Source organism: Sciurus carolinensis, chromosome 9, assembly GCF_902686445.1.
Source record: "Sciurus carolinensis chromosome 9, mSciCar1.2, whole genome shotgun sequence".
Classification (NCBI taxonomy): domain Eukaryota; kingdom Metazoa; phylum Chordata; class Mammalia; order Rodentia; family Sciuridae; genus Sciurus; species Sciurus carolinensis.
This window is the reverse complement of record NC_062221.1, coordinates 19969751-19982739: the sequence shown is the minus strand read 5'-3', so window position 1 is coordinate 19982739 and position 12989 is coordinate 19969751. Positions and strand designations below refer to the sequence as shown.

General features: G+C 39.5%; 1 protein-coding gene across 3 annotated transcripts in view; it reads right to left on the bottom strand.

Moving 5' to 3' along the window:
* Positions 1 to 5760: 5760 nt before the first annotated feature.
* The window catches only part of Stag1 (stromal antigen 1), a 378160-nt gene continuing 370931 nt past the window's right edge, over positions 5761 to 12989 (bottom strand). For 2 of the 3 annotated variants that reach the window (XM_047563510.1, XM_047563509.1), the window contains 5 exons: positions 12047 to 12221; positions 10431 to 10541; positions 9813 to 9927; positions 7859 to 7939; positions 5761 to 7772 (listed from right to left, as the gene is read on the bottom strand). In XM_047563510.1, the coding sequence (XP_047419466.1) occupies positions 7749 to 7772; positions 7859 to 7939; positions 9813 to 9927; positions 10431 to 10541; positions 12047 to 12221 (506 nt within the window). In that variant the 3' untranslated portion in view covers positions 5761 to 7748. The remainder of the gene's footprint in view (positions 7773 to 7858; positions 7940 to 9812; positions 9928 to 10430; positions 10542 to 12046; positions 12222 to 12989) is intronic. The other variant, XM_047563511.1, reaches the window with a different exon arrangement.

Below are 12989 nucleotides of genomic sequence, written 5' to 3'. Positions count from 1 at the left end.
GTTTTGAGTATAAGTTTTATTTTTCATGGTGGAAGTCTGAAAAACCAAGAAAACTGGAAAGAAAACAGAATAGTGTTGTCACCTAGAGCCAGCCCATCTTCATTGGACACCAAGGTCTGGATATGGCTAGTGTTCCCCAAAGGTTCATGAGTTGGAGCTTGGTCCTCAGTGCAGCGATGTTGGGAGGCTGGACCTTTGAGAGGTGGAGTCTAGAGGTGCAGCCTCCCAGCATCACTGAGAGGATGTCATTTGGGATTGTGGGACCTCAGTCTCTCACTTCCTGTTCGGTGATGGGATCTCCTCACATGCGCTCCCACTATGTGACTCAGCCACCAGGGGCCTCACCAGAGCCAAACCAGTGGTAGTGCCATGCCTTGAATCTCCAGAACTGTGAGCGAAATAAACCTCTTTTCTCACTTTCTTTTTTTTTTTTTCCTTGGTGTTGGTACAATAGAATCCATGGGTACTCTAGCCCTTTTTATTTTTGAGACAGAGTCTCACTAAGGTGCCCAGGTAGGCCCTGCACCTGTGATCCTCCTGCATCAGTCTCCCAAGTTGCTAGAATTTCAGGCACGTGCCACCATGCGCAGCCTGACCTCTTTTTTTTTTTTTTTTTTTTTTTTTTTTTTTGTGGTACTGGGGATCGAACTCAGGGCCTTGTGCTTACAAGGCAAGCACTCTACCAGCTGAGCTGTCTCCCCAGCCCCTCTTTTTTTGTAAAATGAGTCCACCTTAGGCATTTTGTTGTAGAAATGAAAAACTAATACAATAGCTCTTTGTATTTTCTTTTCCTTTTTTTCTCCAAGATTGATTATTTTAATCTATCAGTGAGATAATGTGTTAATGTGTTTTTAGGGCAATTTCTTAGATAGGCTTTGGTTTCCTTACTATTTTTTTTTTTTTTTGCGCTACTGGGGATCAAACTCAGGGCCTTGTGCTTGTGAGGCAAGCAAGCACTCTACCAGCTGAGCTATCTCCCCAGTCCCCCTTACTATTAAAATAGGGATAGTATACTCAGTCTCTTCATCCCTTCGTGGATTGTTGAGGTTGAGCTGTGATTGTGGTGTGTGTGTCTAGCAGAATGGATGGTAAGATATAGTACCCCACACTGATTTCAGCTATTTCCAGAAATGTGTCCTCACATTTTCAAACATTTTATTGTAAAAATCTTCAAATCCATAGAAATGTTGTAAGAATTGCATTATCTACCCCTCACCTGGGTTCTCGGCTTGTTTACATGTTGTAGTTTGCTTCATGTCTTTCATAAACATTATACTTCTTTTTATTAATCCAGTTGAGAGTAATTTCAGATTCATGATGCTTTGGCCTCAAACTTTAGTATGTTACTTCCTAGGAATAAAACCCATTGTCCTTCAGTTCTTTCATTTTGTTGGACATTGACACACTTGAGGGTGTATGCTTGCCAGTTAGTTTGTATAAGTCCCTCAGTTTGGATTTGTCTGATTATGTCCTGATGTTTAAGTTCAAATGAGTTCTACACAAGTGTGCCCTTTGTCAAGTAAGGAAGTGCATTCAGTCTTTCCTGTTATTGATAATCGACTCTAATCATGTAACTGCAGTTTTTTTTCCACCATGGTCATTACAATTTTCACTGTATAACGAATAACTAATTTGTGGGGCTTTCTTTTAGTCCTTTCAACACTTACCTGGTGGTTTTAGGATCCATTGATGTTTTTTTGCCTTAGTGTTTGTGATCATTGTAAAATGCTGAGTTTCTAACTTTGTGTCTATGTTGATTAGTTGGAGCTCTTAAGAGCTTTGTACTTTTTTTTTTTTTCTTACTATCAGTTTAGACTCTGAAAATTTCATGCATTACTCATTTAAAAAAATTGTTTTAGTTGCTGTTGGACCTTTACTTTATTTACTTATTTATATGTGGTGCTGAGAATCAAACCCAGTGCCTCACATATGCAAGGCAAGCGTTTGTACCACTGAGCCACAACCCCAGCCCCTGCATTACTCATTTCGATGCTCAGAATTTCCTGATTTGGATAGTGGAAACTCCTTTAAGCTAGTCCCCCAGGCCATTTATGTCCCAGTAATTTTTTTTTTTTTTAGCATTTCCTTATTTTCTGAAATGGGATAATGTTCCAGGCTCATCTTGCATCTTCCTTGCCCAGCCCTTGAACCAGAAGTTTCTCCAGAGCCTTGGTTTCCTTTAGTAGGTATGTCATTTAGAAGGTCAAATTGGCAGTAGGTATTCACATTGATACTTGGGTTTCATTAGCAGCCAGAGCTAGGAAAAAAATTTTAAAAATTTATTTATTATATATTTATATACGTAATTACATTATATGTATGTATATATTATTTTTTTGGTACCAGGGATTGAACCCAGGGGTGCTTAACCACTGAGCCACATCCCCGGCCCCTTAAAAAAATTTAGAGACAGGGCCTCACTAGGTTGTTTAGGGCTTTACTAAGTTGCTGAGCCTGGCTTTGAAATCTGCCTGCCTCCTGAGCTGCTGGGATTATAGGTGTGTACTACTATTTCCTGCAAGAGCTAGGAAATATTTACACAAATGTGTGTTTATGTATGAGGGGCTATGTGTATATGTAAATATTGTTTTAAAATTGTGAGTTCATAGTGAAACTTCCAATTTCAACCTTGGACTCCCGTTGCCTTAAATATATTTAGCTTATTTGCTCAGTGCTTCAGAACCAACAAGCTTCAGAATCACTATAACTGTGTCAATAATAAACATAAAGTTCAAGACTGTTTCTAGTTGTTTCTTTGAACTGAAGGCGCATGGTTAAGTCATTTGTATTACTAAGTAGTTATGTTTATCAATATGAGTTCAAGTCCTTTGTAGACCATTTAAAAGCTTTCCCCCAGTTTTTTGTTGACTTTATTTTACTGAGTTTTATACCAAAGTTGGAGATTTTAAGTTGTTTAAGGGTCATTCAGGAAATGCCGCTCTAACATGCCCCAGGGTGTGCTTTTCCTGTGGTGAAAGGCCCGGCGTTTTCCCACTGTAGGGGACTTCCCCTTGTTTTAGTCCTGTGGCTCCAGCCGACCTATTGTACTGTAAGTACTACTCGGAAGTTGACTCATTATCTCCGGGTCACCTTAACATGTGGCTGTGTACACTCCACTGCCCTCATTTCTAGTAGTGCTATGGTTTGGATGTGTTCCAAAGGCTTGGTCACCATCCTGTGGCACTCTTAGGAGGTGATGGAACCTTTAAGAGGTGGAGCCTAGTGGGAGGAAGTTAGGTCATGGGGGACAGGCCCTTGAAGGGAATATTGAGATCCCGGACCTTTCCTTTTTGCTTCTTGGCTGCCATGAGGTGAATAGGCACCTGCTCAGCTACACAAACCCTCCATGATATGTTGTGCTATCACAACAAGGCCAAGCAATTATGGGCCGAAACCTCTGAGACCACAAGCCAAAATATAACTTTCCTCCTTCTAAGTTTTTTCTTAGGTATTTTGCCACAGTAATAGAAAGCTGACTAATATGAAGAGCTCTGCTTCCTTCCAAGTAGTCCTTAAAAGTCGTTTTATGTTTTTATGGTGCTGGGTGTTGAACCCACAGAGCTTCTAGCATATGCTAGGCAAGCGCTCTGTCGCTGAGTACATGGACCATCTTTCACTCTTCCATCACCATCCTAGGAGTACTTTTGCAGCAGCCTCTCCAAAGGTCTTTATGGCATCTTTGTAAGCTGGAACTCTTCTCAGTGACCATTCTCATTCCATGTCCAGATTTTTTTCCCCCAGTAGTTCCATGTCCAGATTTTGTTGCTCCAGCTCTTCCAGAGGATAGCATCCTGCTCTCCGAAGTCATTAGCCCACATCAAAGTTCTAGTTGTCCTTCCCTTGCCTGCCTTGTGAGTTTTCTGAGTCCACAGTCCTCTATCACTTCCACCTTATGACACTCGCTTTGAGGCGCTCTGGTCTGCTTAATGTTCAAGGGCTTGACTTCTCTGTATTATCTGATCTCTTGAGCTGAAGCTGACTCCTCTTATAGCAGGCATGTATTTAAATATACCTGATTGTGTATTTTCTATATTGTTTTATGTATTTTTCTTCCTGACTAGGCAGTGAGGTTGGCAGAGAGTGCATTTGAGGTTCTTTGTACTTTGGCACCTACTACATAATCATCTGAAAGACGGTGAGCCACTGGGGAAAAGATGGCTATCCAACCTGAATGACCGTGGCTCAGCAGCTTAAAAATGCTTGGCAGAACCAGTTCCTGGGGGGTCTGCCAATTTGGGATTCAGACCCTGCTTTGGTCATGACTGCTGTGATGCCATGGTTCATCCATACAATAGTACACACACTTTTTTTTTTTTTTTTTTTTTTTTTTTATGGTAAGGATTGAACCCAGGGGTGCCTTACTGCCAACCTAAATCCTCAACCCTTTTTTGAGACGGGTCCTACAAAGTTGTTCACACTGGCCTTGAACTTGAAATTTTCCTTCCCCAGCCTCCCAAGTAGCTTGGATTTCAAGTAAGAACTACCACACTTAACTTTCATTTTATTTTTGCAGTACTGGGAATTGAACCCAGGGATCAAGCATGCTAGGCAGATACTATATTACTGAGCTATAATCCCCCACTTTTTTTTTTTGAGATAGGGTCTTCTTAAGATGCACGGACTGACCTTGAGCTTGTGATCCTTCTGCCTCAGTCTCCCAGGTAGCTGGGATTATAGGTGCACAGCACCAAACCTGGCTAAGCTCCCTTCCTGAGAAAGTACAAGAAGTGTTTCACCAGGTTGTGGAATTTGGATGCTGGGAGGGGCATGTCAGAGGCTGATGGAAGATGTAAAGGAACCAGCCCAGGAAATTCCCTGGGCTAGAGGCTTTGGGGAAGCCTTGGATGGTAGGACTGTCCTATCCAGAAACGCAGCTGGCCAAAGAAGCTCCATGAAGCTCCAGGACCTTGGAAGCCTCATTAAGGGGACTGCAGAATGCCTTGAGCATGGTGGCAGGTGAGTATTCTCACTGTTGACTTTCCCAACAGATGCCCTCACCTTAAAAGGTGAAAAGAAAAATGCTGAATTTCTTAACCAGACAACTTGGGCTCATTGAGTCGAGGACTGTCGTGTATCTGCCTTTAGACTGAGCTGTCATAGAGGTAGGAGGCACTGCTAGGATCTTGCTGGACTTGCCCCTGTGATGAGTTCCATAAACCAGTTCCTCTTGAGTTACACAGCCAATGAGTGGTGAAGGTGAGTTGGGGAGTCACGATCAGGTCGTGGCTCAGATTTCCAAAGGAAAGTCATAGCCTTGTTCCTCACCTTCCCTCCTTGGCTACCTGGAGAACTCATGTGATCATTTATTTCCTAAGTCCCTGTCTTTACTGCATAGGCATCTTAGGCTATTTAATGAGCTTGGCCCAAAGGACATGCCAGGCTATGAAATGTGTAGGAAATGTGACTTCTTGAGAGAAGTTGTTTTTGCAGCCACGTAGAATTTAGGTGGTCTTCAAAAGGGCCACTGCTAGGGACAACCATCCATGAGCGCAATTAGGGCAAGAACCCAGGTGACAGTGCAGATTCACTGCATGCCTCCTCAAACCACAGAGGCCTTGGCCTCCTTACTCTTTCCAGGGAAATTAAAGGAATGAAAGAAAACCTGTGGGCTCATCCTATTTCTTTCCTTTAAAACAAAAAACACCTTTCTGATATAATCTTACCACCATTAAACAAATCATCTGAAAGAGCAAATTCTTGAGCAGAAAAGACTCCTTAAAGCTTTACCAACTAGGAAAAACAGGATGACTGCCACAAACCTGATTTTGAATAGTTTATTAAAGGAAAGGTGAAGCATCAGTTTCAAATTGTACAAAAGGAAAAAAACCTCATATTGCAAATGTACAATTTACAGAATTACTAGCAAAACCAATCAAGGAGACACTGAAAATACAAAAATTTGATTGACTTTAAACTGAACCGGAAACCCATTGGAGTAGATATTAAGACTTTTTGTTGTTGTTGCATGGTAGTCTGAAAATCGAAGCATCTGTCTTCCACAAGAGACTACAAGCAAAGGATCAGTCTGTGCATGTGTCAGGACCCCTCCTGGTTTGCTCCTTGACTAGAACCACAGGCAGGGCTGCATGGACAGGCCAGTCATTCCAGCCCCTTCACTTCCAGTGAAGCCCACATTTCTAGGAAAAAGGCCCTGGCTCTCTTAACCAGAGCCCAAGAACTGATGAATTAGCAGATAAAACATTTTTGGTGACCAAGTTTTTTTTTTTTTTTTTTTTTAAATAACTGTACAAATGTTGAGAAAAATCTGTATGTTTGCTTAAAAGGATGAATAAAATAATCTGTTTTGCTTTCCCGCACAAAATATAATCATTAGAGGTGCACAGAATTTTAAAAAATGCTTTTAATTTTTGGTAAAAAGGGAAAGCCTCATGATTCTGTTGCAGCTACTTTAAAAACCAGCCCAGAAACAGCTGTGGATGGATTGGTTTGGAAATACTGAGGCTTACATTAAAAACCAGAAGGAAGAAACTAAGTGGGTGTTTTAAAAAAACAGCAGCAGCAAGTCATAAAAGTCTAATCAGATTATAACTCTAAACCATTGAAGACTGTCCTGAAGAGTCAGACTTTTTCCCCCAAAAGAATTATTCTCAATACGCACATTTAACACTGAAATGTAGCTGTATTTCAAGGTAATCTTAGGAACTTCACCCTCTAAGCACAGACTTCTATGCAGCACATACTTCTATAATCGGCAAACTTAATTCACAAAATTAGCGCATAAGGATATTAAGTGCATGGGAAGTAGACACAGTTATGTTACACTTAAAATTACTTTTGAATGGCAAAGGATTCTTCATAAAAAAATGGAAGTCTGTGTAACTTGAATTTGGCAGGGATGAAATAAGTGGTAAAAACAGCAAACTGATAAACTTGAACCATTTTTGTTTTACTGAGAATACTTTATTTGCTGGTAGAAGTTGCTAAAAATGCACAGAACAAATACCAATAGAAAATGCACTGTATTCGAATTTCCCTATTCTATATAAAATGAACCGAGTACAGCATCTGTTGGAAAAATGGCTGCATGGACATTTATTTTATGCCCACTTATAAATAAAAATAAACCTTTTTATTCAAGAGTATATAAAATCTGAATTCATATCCATATCCACAGAGGGTGTGTAGTTTTTGGCAGAGATGCACAATGTTGTAATTTCATCTTAGCTTGTCAATGTTCTGTTCCTTCATGTTTGTGTTCTATAAGGTCAACCAAATCCAGTGAGCTCCAAAAACACTCTTCGGCGATTAGGATGAGCTGCTTACTCATATATTTAATAAAAATGGTTAGCTTTTAAAACATAAAAAGGCAAAATGTTAAAACGGTTTTTAAATTGTACAACAGGAAAATAAAGTTAAAAATATTTTTTTTTTTTTTTACTCAATGCTGAGTTTTCATAAAACAGGTGTATAACAGTGTTTCTTGACAGCTGTTTTAAAAATTTAAAATTTCTTCCTCCCTCCAGAAAAACACACACATCTGTACTACGTCCAATATTAGGACACAAATGATTTTTTGGGTCAGTCTTTCTGAGGTGACATTCACCATTTCCTTGGGTAATTTACATGCTCCTCTTCTCTGTCACTGCAAAAAGGGATTGACCTTAATCATTTGATTAAAAAACAAATCAGATCACATCAAAAGTGTTTTTTCCCATACAAGCTATCACAGTATATAGGCCTCTAGCTCTAAATAATAGAGTTCCAGATTTGTAAATTTTCTTCAGACTTCAGAACATAGGCATCCCAAATCCCTAGAAAATGAGAAACACAATTATTAATCTCATGTATCTACAGGACCCAAGAAACCCTAAATAAAAAGCAGTAATTTAATATTTACTGAATCATCTTCTATGATAGCTGCAGAGTCAAAAAAGTCTGGCCTTAGCTCAGCTCTCTCTCGCCGATTTCTTGATGGGGGCTAAAAAGAGAAATTAAAATGTTTTTCCTGAGATCACTAAGACAATGAAATGTAAAAATCAGCTAACATTTCTGAGCCACATTCCCAGTCCTTTTTTATATTTTGTTAGTGACAGTGTCTTGCTGAGTTGCTTAGGGTGGGTTCGAACTGTGATCCTCCTGCTTTAGCCTCTCAAGTTGCTGGGATTACAGATGTGTACCACTGGGCCCGGCAAGGGTAGATTTTTAAAGGAGAAGGAGAAGTTGGCTTTTTTATGAAGCACAGATTTTTTAAAACTAAGCATGTAAATATTAATTTTGGGCCCACAAAACAGAATATATCTTCCCTTTTACGTCACAGAATCATTATAAAAATTAACAAATAGGAGGTGATAACTTTCGGTGAATTCTTCAAAGTAGACAGTTTGGAAAGCTACTGGGGCTGGGGATAGGAAGGTTATGGTTTGGAATGACATTTCTTATAAAAACTTTTCATTATGGAAACTTCAAAGCACACAAAGCAGAATGTTATGGGCTGAATTATGCCCCCTTCCCTGGCAATTTACAACTCCTAGAACCTTAGAATGTGACTATATCTGAAGGCCTGGCTTTTAAAAAGAGGTAAGTAAGCCCAGTGTGGTAGTCCACACCTGCAACTTCCAGCTATTCAGAAAGCTAAGGCAGGCAGACCACAATTTCAAGGCAGTCTAGGTATCTTAGCAAGACCCCATCTCAAAAATAAAAAGGGCAAGCAATATAGCTCAGTGTGAAGTGCCTCCCTCACAAGTGTGAGGCCTTGCGTTCAAACCCCAGTAAGGCCAAGAAAGGGTTTAAAAAAAAAAAAAAAAAAAAGTAACCAGGCTCTATGAGTAGGTCTTAATTAAATGTAACTGGTTTCCTTATAAGACCACATGAAAACAGAGAAGGCAGCTATCTATAAGCCAAAGAAAGCGATCTCAAAGTGCTATCAACTTGGCTGATGCCTTCATCTTGGATTCCTGGCTATTTAAGCCACTCGGTCTGTATTTGTTATGGCAGTTTCAGCCTACTAATATACTGGGAAAGCAGTATGATGAACTTACAGGTATTGATCACTTAGCTACAACAACTGTCAAATGTTTGGTCAATCTTGCTTCATTGAGTTGCCTGTTTTTTCTTTGCCATGTCATTTTACCTATATTCAATGTTATTTTTAACGAACGAAAACTTTTCAAAAACCTTAACAGCATGCATTACTATTCCTGAAAAAATTATTTTTGTATCACCTATACCTAGTCCATACTCAAATTTTCTTATTTCAAACAGTCTTTTATACTATTTATACAAGTTCCATATTCTGTATTTGGTTATGTTGAAGCACAGTGTATATTGTCAGACTCCAATTGAAAGTACAAGATGCCAGATATACTATGCCAAAATATGTGGCATCGAGTTCTTTCTCAAGAAGGTGGGGGGTCGGGGAGAGGAATCAGTCCCTGTTATTGCCAGAATTCCAAATATGACGGCTTTCAAAGCAGGCTTAAAACACACAAGGTAACTGGATGTGGTGGTTGCATGCCTGTAATCCCAGTGGCTCAGGAGGCTGAGGCAGGAGGATTGAGAGTTCAAAGCCAGCCTCAGCAACTTATTGAAGCACTAAGCAACTCTGTGAAACCTTGTCTCTAAATAAAATACAAAACAGGGCTGGGGATGTGGCTTAGTGCTGAGTGCCTGAGTTCAATCCTCAGTACCAAAAACAAAAACAAAAAAACCCCCAAAACAACAAAGAAACCCAAACACATGTATAGCTGCCCACTGTTGGTCAATGTTACCCACTCTTCACATCACAGCATTAAGAGAACAGAAGCATCATCTTACCCCAATGCCCTCATATATTTTAATAGAAATTTCCTTACTAAATCAATAACCATGGTGTCTTCAAATTCTTCATTCATATCTTCTAACTGGCTCCGGGATGACATCATCACATCTTCAAAGATGGGCTCAGCATCTTCCTCCATCAGACCCCGACTGATGAAGAAAAGGTAGAGTCAGAAAGCTGTTCATAATCATCAAATTTGGAGTTTTGGCTCTTCTAACCAACAAAAAGCACACTTTCTAATTATGACTGACAGACTACATAAATTATGATACTGAACTTCAAGATACTTAAGGATCACTCCTTTTGATTCACTCAGATTTCACTTCAACTCATTACAAGGAAGTATAAGTAAATGCAACAATAATAGAACGTTTATTTAACTATGTGTCATTCTCCCCAAATTTTACATTACCTCAATTTTACATATGAGGAACCTGAGGCACAGGTATTTTAGAGTTTGCCCAAGTCCATGTAACTGCTAAGTGCTAGGATTTAAATGCTTGAAGCTTAAGAGCCCTCTATTCCTATCCTGTGCTGCATAGCATATCTGGAATTATAATTTTAACTCCTAAGACTAAACATCAGAGATACAAAAAATGACTAGTATCACATAATTATGTTATGATCTCGAGATACTCAATATAACACTTACACAGCATGTCTTACTCCAGTTCTCACTTTCATGTAGTTCATTCCTGTTCTGTCCTTCCGATTTAAGTCTTCTAACTTCGGCTGGCCTAACCAAGAGATCTGCATCTGAGGACTACGAAAGGGTACTGTTACTCATTTTGTGGCAGCAGATTATGTCTTTACTAACCAGCCCCATGCTAAGAAAGTCATGGTTGGCTGACTCAATTCCCACAGGGGGAATTAGTTGGATTTATTCCAGTTTCTTTTTGAAAAAGGCAGTAAGTTGCCCAAAAAGATCTCTAAGAGAAGTAGATTGGGACTAGTTGTTAATGCTTTAAACTGTCACCCTTGTTCTTTGAATCCCTGCTAAAGAATGATTCTCAGACCCCTTTCAGGCTGCTGCACCATTTACAGATGTGCCTAGCTGGAGAGCAAGCATCTAAGGAACAAAAATGACAATGGCTATCCTTTCAGGTTTAGTAACCTACTAAATTTAGTAACTTACTAAATTTCCAATCTTTTTCCATTTCAATCTACTTAGTTGAGTTCTCTCTTATCCAGTTATTCATAGCATAACCCCACTATATTCAGATGACCACAAATGAGGATCTAGTCTCAAGGCTAGGTAGAAAGAAAGAAAAAAAAAAAAAAAAAGTAAGATTTTTATAGCAAAACTCACAGCATCACCCTTGCCTTCTCTAAAGTTTTTCAGAGCCCTGTGTACCATAAAACATTCTGAATGCCAGTGTCTATAAAAGGCAGGATGTTGATTCTCAGAGGGCAAATATTCTCAGTATTTATCAAATAAGGTCTTAAAAATTCTTAATCCATGAACAGTTTAAAATATAAATGTAATCAAGACAAAATATTAATTAATTAAATGGATGATAAAGATAGTGTATGAAAAAGTCTGTTTGCTCAGACTTCAGACAGACCAGCAGAGGCGTTCATAGGCTGACTTGCCAAGGACTTAATCTGTGTTATCTTCTTGGAAGTCCCTGAGAAAAAACAGACCTGCCCAATGAATATGTGAATTCCAACTGAAATTAGGACTTAGTGAGACCTTATGCATTTAAAGGTCTAGGAACTTATTTTAAGAAGAAAAATATATTAAAGAATGGAAGATACTTCCATGGCAATATACAGGTCTGTGTGGGTAGAGACACAAGGAGAATGCAATTTAGTAATTATATCAACTGATATTTAATGTTCTCCACTTCTCCTCCCAAGTCATCTTCAGTCTAATAGTTCAATTTTATTCTAATGCATTCCTGTGATATTGGTGGGTGAGGAAAACTATCATTGTATCTTTTTTTTTGGGGGGGGGTGTACTGGGGATCGAACTCAGGGCCTTGTGATTGCGAGGCAAGCACTCTACCAGCTGAGCTATCTCCCCAGCCCCCTATCATTGTATCTTGAAAGATAAGAAAACTGAGGCTACTTAACTTTTGGTCAGTACAGAGATAGAACCCAGAGGGTGCTGGTCAAACATTCTACCACTGGGCTACATCCTCAGTCCTTATATATCTTCTCTTTGTGGCTTCATTTTTGAAAGATCTGATCATCAATGTGTTAAAAGTTTTTCTTACTTTAACAGTTTAAAGTTTTATGGCAAGAAAATGAGACCTTAGTACTTACTTGTGTAAAAAGTCTGGTTCAGAACCATGCTCAGTCTCAGGTTCTTGAATCTGCTCTCCCATGGGCCGGCTATTCTCTCGCAATACAGTAGAAGTGAGCTGTGGGGCTGGTAGGGGGCCAGGAGTCTGAATCATGGTGTCAGTCCTGTTGAGCCATGTGTTATCCAGACTTTCATCTGTAAAATTCCAGTTAGCATCTCAGAATTTCACAGAAGAAGTAAACTCACGGCAGACTAGACTTGAAGACTCTAGTCTGAACCCCAGTTCCACCACTCCCTTGTCCACTTTGTATTACGTTATTAAACTTCTATAGTTAAATTTACCTAGCTTCACAGTTGTAAGGATTAAATGAGGTAATATGCATAACCATCCCATTTTAGCTATTACCACATTATCATGTCTCTCAAGTTCATCTCTGAGGATTCATTCACCTTAGAAGGGGAAGGAGTGGGGTCAGCCAGAGCCCTCTCCCACTTTTCTCTCCTCAAGCAAGGAAGGATGTATCTCCTGGGCCTCACAGGGGTCCTAGGCAGCAGCACTTAGACTGGTTGGCCTTTACAGGGAAATCAGCAAGTTGTACACAACTGGACTCATTACCAACAGTAACTCTTTTTGCCAGATTGTATATGTGGACACAGGAGGAGGCTATTTTATGCTTCTGAGTTCTCCAAGGAAGCTTTCTCTCATTGTTTCCCCCACCCAGCCCCCATTTAAGACATTCTCATTTAACTTCTAGAGGGAATATAATAATTTTTGCTTACTTAGGACTTAATTATACACTATCCCACATTAGTAGGTCATCAGTCATATGCACATGCTTTCTCTGTAATTAGCTTTAAGTTCCTTCAAAGGGGCCAGGAACTATTTTTGACTCCTTCTGAAGATGGTTTATAAAGACCTAAGCAGATTAAAGCATTATTTGCATACCTAAACCATCCTGATAA